The sequence below is a fragment of the Pieris rapae genome, chromosome 1, assembly GCF_905147795.1.
Source record: "Pieris rapae chromosome 1, ilPieRapa1.1, whole genome shotgun sequence".
NCBI classification, from domain to species: domain Eukaryota; kingdom Metazoa; phylum Arthropoda; class Insecta; order Lepidoptera; family Pieridae; genus Pieris; species Pieris rapae.
This window is the reverse complement of record NC_059509.1, coordinates 1,123,776-1,142,598: the sequence shown is the minus strand read 5'-3', so window position 1 is coordinate 1,142,598 and position 18,823 is coordinate 1,123,776. Positions and strand designations below refer to the sequence as shown.

The window sequence follows — 18,823 nt, the reverse complement described above, 5'->3', positions numbered from 1 at the left end:
TAAATATTTTACGGTTTTACTAGAATTTCAACCGGCAACAAGTTTAACTATTTGTAAACCTGATCGAGTTGTAGCTTCATTTATTATTCACATTGCTTTAATTGCATGTAAGGGTTATTTTAGACAGCATAAACAATTTCGTAAACATTGACTCTAAGTATAGATCCAAATAGAAAGTTACAATTGCATCAGATATAATGTTTATTTAGTGTTGAAAGAACTTTATTTCTCATTACAAAAAATATTTTTTTTTTTACGTGAGAAACTTAATATGGCGAGATACACGTCGCCGATATTTGATTGGACATTATAAAAAAAAGTAAAAGAAAAAAAAGGATATCGGAGATACATAATTTACTAGACGACTTTGATAAATGTACTAGGAAGCTATAAGTTCAATAGAATGGTTTGGTACTTATGTATTCATTGTGACCATGGAGTGATAAACACAAAACATTCCATTGCTATTTGTGGTACGTTATCAATAAAACTGAAATCCCCTGTCAACTAAATGAGTTTATGAAACTGCAATGACTCTTTCGCATTGTCTTTAATCTGTCCACTGTGAAATAGTAATTGAATTTTGACAAATGTGAAAGGTAATATGCACAATTGTATTCTCAAATTTCTTTGTGAAAATATATTTTATGATTACACAACAAAAACATTCCCATGAGATGTAATGTAATAGCAGATTTATTGTTTTATTGTTGAGACTAAGTCTATGCTCTCCTGATACTATTTTTCTTATGTAATAGGAGGCAAACGGGCTGGAGGCTCACCTGATGTTAAGTGATACCGCCGCCCATGGACACTCACATTGCCAGGAGGCTCGCAAGTGCGTTGCCGGCCTTTCAAGAAATGGTACGCTCTTTTTTTGGTTCGGAAATACTTTAGTGGGCATCTGGTTCCATATAGCGGTGGTGCGCGGCAAAAACTGCCTTAGAAAACGCTCAGTTGTGAAACGACGGAAGTCGAGGTAATATGGATGGAATTTTGTATTTGGCCTTGACGTCCGATAACGAAACTCAGCTTCAAGTATTAGACCGAACAACTCCTCTGAACACTCCATGGTAGGAACGAAGTGCGAAGGATTTGTAACCTTATTAATGAAAAAAATGAAGTGGATGATAGATGATGATTGATTTTTGAAACGCGTGGACACGTTGTTAACCCCGGTTTATAAGTTCCCAGTAGAAATATTTAGTAACAAAAATATCTATAATAAAAATGGTTTAATGTATGTATTCAGAAAAATATCTCCATAGTCTAGTTACATAAAAATCATTGCAAAAAATTAAAAGCAGAGACAATTTTAATAGGTTGATCATTTTCTTTGTTACAATAATTATTGTAGCCAGGATCCAGTGGTTTATTCTCGCAAACGTCTGACTCAAGTGCAGCAATTAATTTCTCTTTTCCCAGAATTCGTTCATTGTTCTCGAAACGCATTTTACGAATAACGCCACATTTATTCGTCAAAAAATACAATAACTTCTACAAAAATTACGCAAACTTAATTTTAAATTTTGCGCTACCATAATATCATACACTGTCCTATCTTGGAATATAAATGTCATTTAAGAACTTAAAATAACAGATATTATTAGATGTAATATTAAAAAAAGGAATCTGAAATGAAATGTCAACCATAGGCCATGTTTAAAGATGTAGTAATATAATCTACGAAAGTATTTACCTAAAAACTATTCGTTTTTATATAATTTATATCTTCAAACATTATTACAGATAGTATATTATATCATTACATACTAGATTAAAAATCGTAGTTTTCTGCCTTTACTTAAGATTCTCTGGTTGGTTGTCTGGAAGTAATCGCTCTAAAGCGATAAGGCCGCCAGTTGCTTTTCATTAAATTATGTTTAATATTTTTCTTTTCCTTTTATGTAATGCAACGAAGTGTTAATAAATAAATAAATAAATTCTCTTTAATCTGTGCACTGTTCATTGTGTAATTCAATTGTCATTACCTATTCCGAGACCATCTTGTTTTCCCTTGGTTCTAAACCCAAGTTCGACAAACGACAACGATAAATGCGAATATATCAGATTTAACGTTCATCAACTTATTTGAATTATAGTCTATATTTTCATGTGTAATGTTTTTCGATTTCTAAACTTACTTTTTCTATGATGCAAATCAATTTAAGTATACTTAACGTATTATATAACTTCTAAATCACTGAATTAAAAATACGCTTTGTCTCAGAACAGCTTAAAACCACACCAGAAAATAGTATATTTCATTACAAGTGCGGAAAGCCTGTCATTGCAACGAGTTCCGACGAATGTCTACCCGAGCCGAGGCGCAGCCGAAGGTGAGGGTTGACAGTCGGAACAAGTTGCAATGACTGTACCGCACGTGTACTGAACGACTATTTTTAATACAGTTGCGAAAAAATAAAGCAATTTAATTAAACTATTTGCTTTTTTTCTATTCTCTCTATGGAATAAATTCGTTGCACGTAGATATGTAGCGACTTATATGTTTCCGGTAAATTGTTCTCCGAAGCATTTTATACAATTATACTGCGTTCGGGTGGTATTCATTCAAATAAAATATCGTCGAAATTACTCATTTTGTGCAACAAATAACTCAACTCGAAAGAACATTTTGGGAAAATGGCGCCAACCGCAAAGAATATGAGCAAAGCTTGTTTTTTCTTTTCTTCACCCATTCTGGGTAGACAAAGGGAACTTGGCCCATACAGCGAATTCTTCAGTAGACTATTTTTATTGAAAGAAAACCAAATCTACTTCATTGAGTCCAATCATTAAATCTGATATTGAAACAAATAGTAGCTTCTTTTTAAAATATTTGCATGAATCAGAAAAACTTCTGTGATTTTTTTAGTAAAAACTTCATGGTTAGTTTTTTCTTTTTAATATTTTTTTTATTGATATGAAATAAAATAAACCTAACCTAACTTATTGAATCCAATTATTAGTAAACTTTTTAAAAATACGTATTTGCATATATTATAAAATTCTTTTTAATATTTTTTTAATTGATATGAAATGAAAAGAAACATAACCGAAGTTATTGAATCCAATTATTATAATATTTAGAAATCATATATCATAAAAACTTCTATGAATCTTTTTAATAAAACCTTCGTGGTTGGTTTTTTCTTTTTAATACACATTGTTTTGACAGTTGGCAAAGAAAACGCACGAGTGCGGGAATGGCAAAGAAAAAGCACGAGTGTGTAATAGCCCACTTTCCGAACGCTATACCTCCCTGCAATATGCCACTTTTTGAGCAACTGTATTAAAAAATATTTTCCTTCATAAAGTGAGCATCTGTTTTTGCCTTTTTCTTGAAAATATTTTATCTGAGTTCGTAACACGATTTCGAGTTTATTCGCTTCAAAGGTTTAAGAAGATAGTTAAGTTTAATTAAATTGATTTTTGCTTAGGGAATTGCACAAATTTACAGGTACTTATTAGATTTCTTAATACTTAAATACCGTAACTGAAAAGTCACACATCTTTTTTGTCATAAGTATACTAAACGTAATTATATGATTACGCTTATTATAATTGTAAAGTGAAACACGTCCACAAAGACACATTATCTAATATATATTTGGTGCAAAAAATGTACTACAAAGAAACGTGTGGAGGTGTACTTATCGCTTGGAGCGATCTCATGTACTACGGTCTTTGATCTCTTATTAGTTATTAAGCTTGTATTTTTATGTCTGTACTAAAACGATTTACTTTTTATTGTTTATGATACTTTTGTCTGGATTCAGAACAACAATTTGGCGCTTTAATTCGCGAGGTTCTTATTATTTCATCGTTGAGATTGGATTAATCTTCGGATTAAAAATTCCATTTTTAAATCTCACGAAACGCTCTAGTGGAAACGAGACAGATGTATATCTGCATCTTACTCTCTTGTAAGCCATTTTATGCGATAAATTATTACATGATTATATTTTAACATAGTTAAACAATTGGCCAACATCACGTTTATTAGAAACGACCTCTTTTTTTCTATAAAATCTATTGTTAAACATTTCACGGTGCTACAATTTGATAATAGTTAATAGATTCCAAGACAATTTAATAATATTCAAGTGAATAATATAAGATTTTAAGCGAGTAAACCGATCAAGTTGATCTTAATAATCGCATTTCTAACGGATCCCGTAGGCCTTTGTGCCTGAAATTCGAGGGCCATTTCACGACTATATTGCGTTCCACTAATACTGATAGCGTTATGCGATCCTGGTTACTCGCAGAAGTATTAAACGTTGCAAGAAAGTAAAGATAAAATTACCAATTAAAACAAATTGATCAAGCGAGAATACTACTTACTATAAAGAACCTTAAGTTATTGCTTAAGTCGATAGTGATGGTGCATTCAGAAATCCCCAATTTCCAACTTAATTTATAATTACTGAACTTCGGGCACCTGAAAACGATATCCTTTGTTTAATTTAGTGTGACATTCGGTGAAATCTGACGGCGCGGGGTAGCTACGGTTTCCATAACAACACGCGCCTGGTGGTCCCCCCCGCGCCCCTCGCCGCGGTACCCCGCCCCCCGCCATATCGATCCCGGCTCCCCCTCCCCGCGACGCCCCAAATCAAATTACAGGAGCGGAGCGAGCGGATGGCTGCTGCCAACCGCGTTCCTCTCGCCGACTCAATCAACTTTGTATTGGCCTAATAGTATTTTAATTCCATTGCCACAGAACGAACATTCTTGTTTGTTAAATCTTTTAGCGATATCATGTCATTTAATTATGCTATCGCCACGCTCGATATATCTCACGCATTTAATCTATTATTGTTTCGTACAAAGAAAACGTTTTAAACCTTCATTTTTCTTGCTTATGAACGTGGTTGGACACAAAAGAATTGTTCAGCGCCTTTTCATAACTATGACGTTGATTGATGAAGACAAAAACATTTACCGTTTAATTTTATTGTAATTTTAATTCATTTTCTTAATATAAACATTTGAGCACATTCGATGGTAATATTTCGCTCTAAATGAGTTTGCGAGAAATATGATTGCGCAAAACTCTTAAAGTGTATTAAAAAATAAAAGTAATCGTTTAGAGGCAGCAGTTTGTGGATTCGGAGTTTTTTAAGTGCTTAGGGTGCACATTTTTTATCATAAATGGGGGAGGTGCAGGCGGATTCAAAGCAAATTTACTCGGAGAGCTGACTTCCCACCGACTACATTATTATGCAAGTAGACAGAGAACCGAGGATTTTGCTCGACTACCTTGCATATTATCTGTGAAACTATACAGCGTAGTAGGATCTGCATTAAATTATAAATGTTTCCAACTTAAATTTCCCGAATAAAATCTCATATATTGTTCATGCCAAATGTTGGATAATCATTTCAAATAGTATGCCAATACTTTTCTACATTACATCTGTGTTCATGAAGATATGTAGTGGTTAGAACATTAAAATAACTAATTTTGTGTGTATGTTTTTGAAGAGAACTACTTTAGGCGCATGAGTGTAATTTTTTTACGATTGAAACGTCACGAAGATGTGCAGCGTTTATGCCGAAGAAATGGGTGAAACCGATTGAGAGAGAGTGAGAAGTATATATTCGTTTAGTTAATATTAGAACATTAGATGGCAATTCTGTCGCATAATATCTTATGCAGTAAACGCAGTGTTTTTATTTATTTTATTTATCGTTAACACGTATAAATTGTGTGAAGAGTATAGATATACAGACACATGGAGTGATCATTTACTGTTACATCATCATCTATCGGGGCTTTTACCTTCGTAATAATAAATTTATAAAGTAGTTTCACTTCTGACATGTATAACTTGTACGCACGCACTTTTTTTATTAATATTGAGATTGTTTGGTTTACCTATCCTTACTATGATAGAGTTGTCCATATTTTTTGGCCAGCAAAAGATATTCTGAGGTAAATTTTAGGTTTTATCTGACTATGGTACTAATTATGAGAATATTGATGATGTGAGGACGAAAATGGATGTGAGGTAATATTTGAAGAGGCTTCCCGCCTCTTCAAACTTGACTTTGTTTAGCAGTAATAATCCAGTTTTTTTTATCTATAGAATCTGTTTTGGCTATGTAATATATTATTATTGTCTAAGAATTTTGTTTTTATGTTAACTATAAGATTTCGATTAAATATTCAAAATAAAAATGGTTTTATGTTAATTAACTGACATAATGACTGGTTAAAGTTAAGTGAAGGAATCTGTTAAAATACAACTGACAAATGGCGATCTAACTGGTACAAAATACGTTTTATAGTTTTTTAAATCTTGCAATTATGTAAGCTAACAAATATTATTTATAAAATTCAAGCCAGCTTAGAGGTTTTAGGACAACGATATATTATAAAATAATTAATTCAAATTGAAATGTTTATAAATTACATCTAGCAGCATTCGTTGCCAACAAATTAGTGCGATTAGTTATTCCGTCATATCATAATAAACCCGTGTTGAAATAATATGATGATTGATTTGCGGGCAACGGAGTTTGAAGTAAACCAACGTTTATCGTTTAGTTTATATCGTTCAGCAATAAAATCGATTATCGAATCGAAGGGGACGAAAGTCTACAGCCGTTGGGACGTTTTAATGAGGGAATGCCGTGAGCCGAGCGATATTTGTCTCCCCCGGAATAATGGAAAAAGATTTTTATCACATCAGCTGCTTTCGTGATCCATTTTATTGTTTCAGTAAAAAATCGGTACTATTAACACGTCAAAACAAATCAATCGTTAATATTTATCGTCGTGATTTTTCGTTAAAGTATGCTCGCGTATTGCGTTATTGTGATGAGTCTGGTTCGAAGCCAAGAATCTTTAAAAGACATGTCCGTGGGTATCGGGAAAATCTTTTTATTTACTCCCAGGTGATTCATAGACCCGTTACAAACGACACAATTCACGAAGTTGATATAATACGAATACTCAACCGCGAATTCCGTAGCGACTCCATTTTGGTCATGCAAGAATACTAAATCAGATAATATGATAGTGACGTTGGATATCCGCCAAATGTTACTTTGTTTTCCAAGTTAGCAAGAATGCGAAGGAAATAATACAGTTTTCTTATCTGTGTCGGCTTACGAAGCGGGTTACATCCGATAAATTAATTAGAAGTGGTCAGTGCGGCGGCCGAAACACGTGTAGTTAGCGTCGAGAATTCGAGATTAACGAAGCGATATCCAGCGACCTCAGTGGGTCGTGACTCGGGGGGCAATTCGGCCGGCTCTAGCGAACAATATCTACGTATAATCTAACTATCGAACACTAATAAACACCTACGACGCCACGCACGTACAAAGCCACTTCGTGCGGACACAAATTGCTTTTGTTCGCATTGGACGTGCTGTGATAGACCCGCTGCAATTATTTCCTTCTTATTGCGGTTGACGTGTGATGGATCTACAATAACCACCTCGTCTAAGATAATTACTAACCTCTTTGTTATATTTCGGATATATTGTCATTATCGTATTTAGTGGTTTGATTGCTTATCTAATTTGATATTGTAAAAACTTTTTGTGACTAACAAGTCAGTATCACCGATAAAATTTCTGATACGGAAAAAACATTAACTAAATGGATATTTCAAGATCAATAATATTTAGTTATTTTAACTTAATAATACATTTAAAGTTTATATTATCAATGATAACAACCTCTTTACGCTATTGTGTTTTTTATTTAATAAACAATAAAAAAAAACAAAGCCGCCATCAAATCTGTGACTCGATAACCAGGCAAGCATAAATACAAAGAGATTTGGCCAATAATACGATAATATCGTTGCTCTCGAGGTTTGGAAAACGACACGCGTGGGTGGATTTGATACTGATTTATCTCGAAGATTAATTTAAATTGAACATTATACCTATTATAACATATAAGCAGCTTAATTATGTTTCTGCCTTTTATTTTTGTTATAAAAATAAATTAGGTTTCATATGCAAACATAGCTACGTGGTATTTTAACAAGTAACGAGAACTTTGAATTGCCCGCAAGGATAGAAAGGGGTGACATGAACGCGGCAGGTGTAGTTTAATTACACATAATTTTCTAGTTGGCTCGCACCGTTCTATAAAACCTTTTAACTCAATAACCGCCTTTGCATAGTCATGAATAATTAAATAGAAATATTCCTTAAAAAATCTAATATCTCAATGAGGATAGAAGTTATTATTAATCGTTTAAAATTAGAAATAATTACGCTGAGTGTTAAAAACGGTTGGGAATGGAGGGTCGCGCTCGAAAGCTGTTCGCTGTATTGTCAAAATTGTTTGGGGCGTTAATAATTTGTTGTACGCTTCACTTCGCCACTTACCGTTACATTTAACATACAAAATCGTGGTAATTATTAAGTTTTCTTCGTTTAAAAACGTTGGCCTACACTATAAATTAAACTGAGACTATACGACGCTAATCTGTCTTGCCTTGTGTATGTTAAAGTGATTAACATATCGCATTAGTCATGTTTTATTTATCCAAATTATGTTGTTTTTTTTTGGATAATTAGATTCAACAATCCTACCAGCAGTTTTTTTTGTTTTTCTTTAAATGTATCTTTATCTATTACTAAATTAAAATATAAATTGTTTATCTATGTAATCTGTTTTGGCTTTCTGTATTGTCTTAGTGTTTTGTATTAAGTATAAGCTGTTAGATTACTTATAATTAAATAAATAAATAAAAACTGTAAAAAGAATAAAAAAATACAATTTAAAAAAAGCTAAATCTGTAACTATCAGGCACTCTGTAATAACCAGGCAAGCATAAATTATAAGTTCTTGCGTAACGTTGCGTGATTGGATAAGTAATGGTGATACGTGACTGTTCGTTAACAGACATTATGACAAGGGTACGAAAGGGAATCTTTAGGTGGTTTTGCTGGGTAAAACGACGGATTAATGAGAGAGAAGGCAACCTGGACAAGTCGGATAGGTCTTGTCGTACATACCTGGATTTATACAAGAGCAGGGACAAGTACAAATTGACGAGCATGAATGATGAATGTCAAGAAACAGGGTGATGCGAGAGATAGGTGAGACCTGTAAGTGGAGATTTAAAAAAAAAAGTTTTTACTACCGTAACTTCGGCGACGACAGTATGAATGACTTAATCAATAAAGTTTTATAATTCATAATAATATGAATACAACTACAATGACTGAATGATCCATTAATATAGCTTCTAAACATACAAATCGAATTTTAAGGTAATTTAATTAAATATCCTTTTCAATAAAATAATAATAATAATAGTCTTTAAATGGCGATATATATTTAGTAATACGAAAGATTTTATACCAGGACTTAATAAGTGTCAGCGATAATTCGAAATTGACACCGTGCCATCAATCATTGTAGAGTGGGTCGATATGGTGTTGAGTTGCAGTTGTGGTTATCGTGTACAAATTGCTGTCAGCTCAGTGATTAATAGTACACTAGTCTCCTTGATATTTTAAAATATTTCTTTACCGTTTATGTCCGTCTAGTAATTACTACTATTAGTACTATTCTAGTCGAATTGTTGAATCATTATGCCAACATACTTTTCCTACTAAATAATAAAAATATACATATTTAATAAAAGTTACAAGTAATACTTCAAAGGAAGATAACACATTGACAAGTAGAACCTTAGTGATTTGTTTCCGGTATACGTTACGTGCCATTGTGTGCATTGTTTGCTTGGGCGAGGAAGCTCCATCCGGCTGAGTTACGACGATTCTGAGAAAGCCAATTGTTTTGAGGTAACAGCGATAACATGATAAAGTTACAATCTAAACGGTTTCCATGAGTCATGGAACATGTTGTTAACTAAAGAAAACTAACAAGTACCTAAAATTGATTTTATTACACATTCTGCAATATTACTCAACCAAACGCGGTATCAAGTTTCAGTATCATTAATATAAATAACGATAAAGTACATTGTTGTAATAATTATATATTTCTTTGTAGTGGTACGAACACAAATAAACTTTACGAGTCGAACGTTGGAGCATTAATTTTTTATCGTTTCATGTGTTTTGTTGCAGACGCTCTTTTTTTATAAAAAAACAATATTTTACTATAGTATGCTTCGCTATATAAGTTGGCGCATTAGTTGGACTTAGTGACACATGACGTTTACATAAATGTACCTAAAAACACACTTGGCTATACCAAATATAATCAGAATTCTGTTAGCGATTTAGGCTCCCCGGACACATGCTACTTATTATATTAAATGTTTACATTTACGATATCGTTAAGTTTTTATAACTAGTACAAAATTATATATCCGCAATAATAATTTGCTGTAAATTAGTTTCGTTTTACATTGAGACGCAATGAATAAATCCGCTTCAATCAGAATGGTATAACAGCGGTAACATTTTGTTATCCCTTCATGCATAAATGTTTGTGTAATAATTTTGGAAGCCATGTTCTCGCCCGAGTCCCCCTTTTAACCCGCGCCTCCTCGCCACGTTGCACACGAAGCGCTGAATTCTTGTTATCTAGCATAAATATATATAATATAACACTTAAATAACATTACAAATTACATTAAAACACAAAAAATCCAATGAAACAATTACACTGGTAAGTTTGTTTTCCGCTATGGAAGTTTTATTATCAGCGTAATTTGTGACTTTACTCTTCAATTGAGTGAAGCGTGAAATGACTATTGCCGCTAGAGAATCGGCTGTGTATTTGAATTTCGAATACCACAACTCGGTGAACGAGCTACATCGCTTAAAGCGCTGTCTCTTCGCTCGCCGCAGCCGCTCAGTATCCGCCAAGCGTGCGTACATATCACGCGCTTGTTGTGTTCAAAGTCGTGCGTTTGAGTGCCCGGTGTTTTTGACGGTTTTTTTTTGTCTTTTGTAGGTGTATCGTGTTTCCTTGGAAGGCATGGAGTGTTGAGTGATGGTGCATTCGTGCTGCTAACCAAGTGATAGTGTTAACCAAAGTGTTAGTGCTGAATGGATTGTGTGGTTTTGGGATTGTCATCGCCAGTCACCGGTAGAACAAATTGGGAACGGTAAGAAATTATCAAGTATTTAACTTCTGATAACGTAATGGGCAAACAGTTTTATCTCTTGGATGGTGTAAGTTTAAGTTATTTGCGTAATTTTTGATGTACTTACATTACAAATAGCAAATATGTTTTGTATAAATAAGTGATATATTAAAGTCACATATTTAGGTGTCTTTGTGCTCATATGACACGTTGCAATGTTGGCTTTTCTCATTTAAGTGACGTCACGACGTCATAAACAAGTAATATTCTCTATTGTCTTTGGAAATACGCTCGTGTTTGGAGAACTGTGTAAATATTTTTTTGTCCACTCTAGGCTTCTGATAAATCGAATGTTGAACGTCAAAAGCCTTTTAAATTTTATTATGATTATCTTCCTTATGAGAAAAACACAGTGAGAATAATGCTTGACAGAGACAATCATGAGACAAACTCTCAAAACAATATTTTTTAAAGGATTTGATTGATCCCCGCATTGATTCTCAAGAGCGATTGATTGACATAGACTAAACATAGACAAAGCCATAAACAGACAGACATCAGATTCTCACAAAAAGATTGACACTGTCTAAAACTAAAACAGAAAAACAAACATAAAACTGTGTTTACCTTTGCGACGACGCCCTAAGGACATAATAAAATATTAATATTATTAATTTATTCAAACAAAAGACCAGATGGGGTAAATTGGTTTTTATAAGTCAGTTTTGCATGCCGTCATCAAAATTTCTGTCCTGTTTTCAAATGTTTCTTCTATTACAATATTAATTATGGTTCTACTTACACCCGGTTTCGCCAAAATACGAGTCATAATCTTAAATTTGGATGTAGAAATTGCACCGTTAGTTGTGGATCTCTTATATTAATAATTATTTTAAAAAATGCCAAATCCGAGTCTTATTCTTTAGTCTCGCCTCAGTATAAAAGTGAGCGGAACAGCACGATAAATTTCAACATGTCAGAAAGGGATGAGGAATGAGTGAACTCGGCTTACCGCTTTTTATTTTATGCTTTCATATTTGTTTTAAAAGAAAATCTGTTTTAAGTAATAAAAACTCTTTTGAATGGGATTAGATGGTTTTGGCTTAATAAGAGTTTCAAGTTAAATGAAGTTGTTAAGTTATTGTGATTAAGAAAAACTGTGCAACCCCATAAATATAGATCTAATGTTACATATTTCACAACTACACATATTTGTATTCAGATATGAATAATATTGTCTTTGGTTTGATCTAGTACTGTATTTTGTTTGCTAAAAAAAGCACTAAGCATGGTACTCTGAATTTTGGTCTTTCGCGTGCACATTTTTACATCCGTTTGCGTCTTTCTTTTCGATAATTTCAAGATAATCTTGTTTGGCGTTTCTCAAGCTTCACGCTTAACTTGATACTCGAGATGAGATGAATAGCCATCCAAATCAATTCACGCTCGCCTTCCTTACAAAGAAAATATTGCCTTCAAAGAAATTCGCTTTATTTCGGATTCACGCGTCCCTTTCACACGATTAAATAGTCCTCGAGGCAGAAAAGGACGTGTATAGCTTTTAATGTTTTGTACGTACAAAAAGGCGGTATAGGGTTTCCATATTGCTAGCTCAGGTAATCTTTGAATTCTTACTAAATTACGTGGCTTCAATTCAATCTGACATAAAGAATTGAATAATGACGCCATATTTAAGTATTTATACCAATAATGTAGCAAAAGAAAGAGTTTCTCACAACACGCATCGCAATTTTACTGTAATTTACAAACGTGAGATCTTTCGAGGCCATTATCACACTTTTGATCCCAGATTATCTTAACATTAACGGTAGTCGAGTAAATAAAGCTCCAAATGGCGTAATCATAAAAAGCTTTTAGATTTCATTTCTCGGAGCTCAAATGTTTATTTATCCCGGTATGTTGTTTGGTTTGATGATACTTTAACGTATTGAATTTATATTCTCTTTAAAACGAATGTTGAATTAATTATGTAAATCGAAATGTTAATTGTCATTATTGGACGTTTATAATACCTATTTCTTTTCTGTGATTACTCAGCTGAGGGGTAAGTAACCGAGTCCCTTTTAATATTACAAGCTGGAAAAGTTTTTTGCCATTAAATAACTCACAAACAGGGTATTAATTGTTATGTTAATTATAATTAGAAGCGTCTGTACCGGTCAAACTCCTAACTCTTTGTTGCTTTCAGTGTATAGACAAATTTAAATGTTTACAAATTCGTTCAGTGGCAGTTTATCAAACGGTTCTGGAGTTACTTCCGTACTCTAAATGCAAGCAGTTTGTTTGGCTGAACTAATTTTAAATTTTAATATACCAGAAAACTGCACTTTGCGTCACGGGCAATTTTTCTCCGACGGGTTCGATGCACGGGCGCAGCGCCAAGTAGTGCGGCTTGTCCGTAAATCACCGCGTACCAGGCTCGCAGCGTTTCGAGGAGGCCCCAATCAGCCGTGCTATTGACAAACATATAGCTCTGCTTTAATGGAATCGGCCACCATATCGTTTCTTTTCCATACCGATTTAAGCTCTTAAGATGAATAATGTTCAAAATTAGAGTTATTATTCGAATTCCTCGTGAATGTTTGAATAATAATGAACGTATTGTGCTTCCGAGCGGTTATTTATTGCCCGCGAATTCTAAATTTATAACGGTAATGTCATTAGCTCAATTTATATCCCATTGGGACATTTGAACTAATTGTGTTAAACAATAATACTAATTATAAATAATTAAACAATGATAATTAACAAGTGTTTATGCGGTGTAATTAACTATTATCTGATAACGTAATTGCTGATAATTGTGATGAATGTGAACGATACATTTTCTCCCGAAATAGAATTCTGGGTTAAACTTAAGTAAACAAAGAGTTTAGCATTGAGCGTCCTGTTAATCGTCATCTTTAAATGCATTCATAGATTTAGCATCATTTATAGAGATAATCTAAATTGAATGCGCCATTTGAAATGTCAATTGTCATCTTATTGGACATTTTTATCGCTTCTTAACTGTCATTATTTGATGCGGGATTTTAACAAATAGTTGATAATTATAACACTATTAATCGAATAAATTAGGGTTGGTGATATAATACATTTGTGACGCCAAATTATTTAAAAAAAATGTCACCCGTATGACTTGATCTCAGACCATACAAGTCAAATTCATAAAATTTTCGTTCGTACAAGAGATTTTTATACTTATACTACTATTTATGTATACGAATAAAGATCGATAATACATTTATTATTAACCAAAATAATGACTTAGAATATATACTGTTTCTTTGCTGTCAAACTTTTTGATTTATTCTTTTGATATATCTTCTTCACGAATCTTTACAATTTCGCATGCTAAAGTTGTCTCATAAAGACACGTTAAATATTTAATTGGATGCACGCAATGCAATTTAGGTGACAGGTGTAATTGACATTTATTTTTTAATTTTCAACTTCATGCATTTCATTTTATTTATTTATGTAACGGCTCTTGAGCACGCGACATAAATTCATTTGAGATAACTAACTGTTTTATGTACTTTATAATCTGTACAAAGAATCGGTACGTCACTGAAATTTGACAGTTGACGTACAGAATATGTCAGTTTAAAACTTATTGTGATGCCATCTTACAGAAGCACTATTTTGTCTCTCTGGATATATTGTTTAATGTCTATGTATAGAAAATTATTAAAAAATCTGCATCGCTTTCGTGATCATTTGCCTAAAAGGCAAGTAGGTGATCTAGCTTTATCACAAGCCATATATTTTTTGAGCATGTCCGCAGATAGACAGAAAAGTCCATTTGTGCACAGCGTAGTTCAAAGGTACGTACAGAAAAATATATTTAATAATTCTGTACTCATTGTTTTCATTAGTGGGCTGTAAAGTACCTCTCCTTGAACTAAGTCAAAATATTTAAAGTTTTATTGTTGTTGGCACGGTTTCGGTTTATAAATGAGGTTGTCGGGAAATTAGTTTCGTAATAATTTTAACATTTATGTTTCTTCATATGGCAATTTAAATATAATTTCAAAATTAAGTTTGGTTAAACGTAATTTATTTGAATAGTGTAACCCTGATTTTGATGATGACATGAAATTAACTGTCTATAATAACGTAACAACAGTTAATAGATTTGTGTAATCATTTTCTCCTTACTAAAAACAAGACTTAAAGGACACACTGGATAAAAAACCACCAAATACAATAGAAATTACTTAGTCAACACTCTTTTTATTTTTTCAATATTTTTTTTTCAAGCACCTTTTTCAACAAGGCATGGATGGTTGCAGAAATGTCATAGAGTTGATTGCCAGTTCTCGTCCGTTATGCACCCTTAATTTGAAAACTCGCAGTAAATGTAAATCAGAGCATATTGTATATTTTGAATTTAATTCGGTTATTGGCAAAATAAAAAAAATTGTTTTCGTTTATATAGTCCTGGTATTTTATTTTCGGTTTTTTATATATTTTTTATTTTGTTTCTCTCTCATAACTTTTTGGCAATTTGTTAGCAAATATAACAAGAAACTTGTATGTCAAATAATACAAATATACCAACAATATAATTCTCATAAACGCGCGGTAAACTAAAATTAACTGTTAAACGTTTTGAACAAATCCAAATAGTTATTTTTGAAGTTAAAACGTTTATTTTATCCAGATTGCATGAGCGCGACCCATATTAAAATTAACTGTCAGTTCCCGCAACGTAGTAACATTTAACTTTACCGAGCTAACTTTGTTCAGTGTTTATTAGTACACTGGTGAAACATAAAACTCGCAAACTGTACACGTAAGCTTAACCAACTGCCAATGGAAGCATTATTTCAATAGGTTAATTTATAAAATTTTCAGTGGGCAGCTCCACATAGTGGTGGTGCACGGCAAAAACTGCCCTGAGCTTAGTTATGTATATATATATAACTCATCTGAAAAGTCCATGGTAAATGTGGAAGAAGATTCAGAGTTTGAGGTCACTCTGTACGCAATGCATGGTTCTGGTTCACAAAACGCCAATGCACATAATCTTACTTATAATTTAAACCTTAGATTATAAGCGATAGTTTTAATTCGATAAAACTTAAATCTTTCGTAGATTCAATATACAGAAAAAGATGCATGGAAGGTGGTATTGACACATCGCAAAATAGCAGAAGAGGAAATTATAAAGAAAATAAGCCAATTGAAATGACGCTGGATCGGGCACATAGCTATAGATAGATAGATAGCAAGATTGATTTGAACAAAAACAACAGTATGGTAACCACGAGGTGGAGAAACAAAAAGAGGTACATAAAGAAAATGAAGGGCAGACAATGTAAAGAGAATAGGAGGCACAACTTAGACAAGATGAGCTAACATTAGTGAAGAATGGAAGCAGCTGAAAGAGGCGTATCAGACACAGAACTCGTTGATCACCAAAACTGGCACATCTGATCTATTAGATGAGGTTAGGTTTTGTAACTTAAACAAGTGTTTATTTGATACTGGGTGTCAACAATAAAGGCTTAATAATATTAATAAGATTTAATTTGAACCAAGAGACTAAGTTGATTCTACGAAATACAAGATATCCAATTAAATTTCTTAATCTACAGACTTAGAAGCGAAATTCCTGGAATATCTCTTGAAACTCGGAAGTGCATTGTAATTAAGGTCTTGATATGAAATCAATATTAGCGCTCATGACTCATCTGACTGACATATCTCTAATAATTACTCAATTGTTCGAAAATTAAAGTAAAACAGAGCAAAATACATATTATGAAATGTCAAGCTTGAGAACAAATCAATCATTGTTCTTGATATACATATTTCCTATTGATATCGATAATCAAATAAACCGATGAGGAATCTTATAAGGTACTTATTTTCTCACTCATGACTGCCTCTAGGTTTATTCAACAAGAATAAGCGTGCTTATCTGCGAGTTTTATGAGTATTTTACGATTATTGCCACTTCGAATTGGTAATAACTCCGGACGATATGAAATTTTCTATAGAGGTATATAATTTAAATGGATATGTTCATTTAAGTCTTTTATGGATCCATATTAATTTTTATAGCGGCTCAGAGGTCGAGGAATATCGAAACTCATTATATCGATAAAGGACGAACTCGTCCGTAATGCCATGCTAAATTAATTACGAGCTTTGATGTCATTGTCGTTTCTTTAAGCTCTTGGGAATCGAAGCTCGTAAATTGCCCGCTCCTTATTACTATGTCACCCTAGTATTTCGTTACCTAATCATACTGCTTAAGGTAGTTGTTGCTGGTGTTGATTCCTGGTTTTTTTATGTGGAATATGTGTGTTGTTGCAGGGCTACAATGGTGTGTGTGTGTGCGTGGCTGCGGGGGGCGGCGGCGGGTTGCCGGCGCGCATGGCGGCGCCAATGAGGGAGGGCGCGCCGGCCGGCGGAGCTCGCCCCGCGCCCCACGCGCCCCACGCGCCTCACGCGCCCCACGCCAACTTCGAGTACGATGACAACGAGTGGGACATCGGCATCGGAGACCTCATAATAGACCTCGATGCCGACATAGAGAAGACCGACGAGGCGGGCGGCATGGCGGCACGCGCCGAACCAGACGCGCAGCGCACCGCGCTCAAGATGAAGATCAAGCGCACCAAGCCCGGCACCAAGAGCTCCGAGGCAAAGCACGAGATCGTCAAGTCGAACGAAATGAACGGCGAACCCAAGACGGCCGCCGCGGCCGCCGCTCCGCCCGCCGCCGCTAAGCGCACCGGCGGTCACCGGCGGGACAAGGCACGTGACAAGCACCACCATCCCCACGCGCCGCACGACCTTAACGGCGTGCCGCGAGTGCCCCCGACGCCCAATGCGCCCGGCCCGCCTGCGCCATCGCAGCCCGCGCCGCACGCGCCCCACGTACCACACGTAGCCTCTCACGCGCCTACCCAGCCGCCCAAGCCGGACTCGAGGCCGGCGGCCCCGCGTGTCGAACCCAAGCCGGCGACGACGTCGGCGCCCGTGATACCCGTCCCTGTACCTCCCCCACCGCCCGCGCCCGCGCCTGTTGCCTCACCTGCCAAGCCAGAGCCGGACGACTCCCGGCAAGAACCGCCTAGTTCGCAACCGCCTGCAAAGAAACAGAAAACTGAGTCTAAGGTAAGTTCTAAATACTTTAAACTATACAATTACTGCCACCTTGTCTTCAGTACAATCAGAGCTAGGCGAGGCCATTCGGCCGGGCGAGCAATTCTTTAGAAGTTATAGTCGACACAAACCATTCTAATTGCTGTGTATATGACTTCAAGAACCTGACTTACAGGTGCGATAACGTTTTTGCATCGGTAGTGCGTTAAATAATTGTCAAGCGTAGGGCAGGTCATTTGTCTCTGTCATGTAATCAATCACTATTATATGCCGTGCCACTTGTTTTTCTAAACTTCTGTTGTGCGACATGTCATTTTAAAACCGTATGTCGTGTATGAATACTTAAAATATAACAACCAGTTATCTGAGAGCCTTGATCTAGTTTAGCGGAGAGTTGTCATGTTAGTTATCAATCAATGAGTATAATCAGCAGTTAATTGTCCGATTGCTCTTATCGGGCATGTATCCAATTGTTTCGGAGTGTATTTAATTGGCGGGGCTTAGGGCTGTTTGCTGGGTTGATTGAGTGCAAACGGGCGTTGTGGCGCGGGGTGTAATCCGCGTTCACACCCCGCATCGGTTCATTAAATCACCCCGCCGCCCGTCGCCCGACCACGTTCGCTGCACTCGACAAA

The 18,823-nt window shown here is 35.0% G+C and overlaps 1 protein-coding gene across 6 annotated transcripts in view; it reads left to right on the top strand.

Moving 5' to 3' along the window:
* Positions 1-18,823, top strand: part of LOC110994470 (zinc finger protein 608) — a 79,499-nt gene that overhangs the window by 8,413 nt on the left and 52,263 nt on the right. For 5 of the 6 annotated variants that reach the window (XM_022261110.2, XM_022261111.2, XM_022261113.2 and 2 more), the window contains exons 2-3: positions 10,913-11,066; positions 17,394-18,200. In XM_022261110.2, coding sequence (XP_022116802.2) covers positions 17,454-18,200 — 747 coding nt within the window. In that variant the 5' untranslated portion in view covers positions 10,913-11,066; positions 17,394-17,453. Of the gene's footprint in view, positions 1-10,804; positions 11,067-17,393; positions 18,201-18,823 lie in introns of those variants that run through there. The other variant, XM_045629489.1, reaches the window with a different exon arrangement.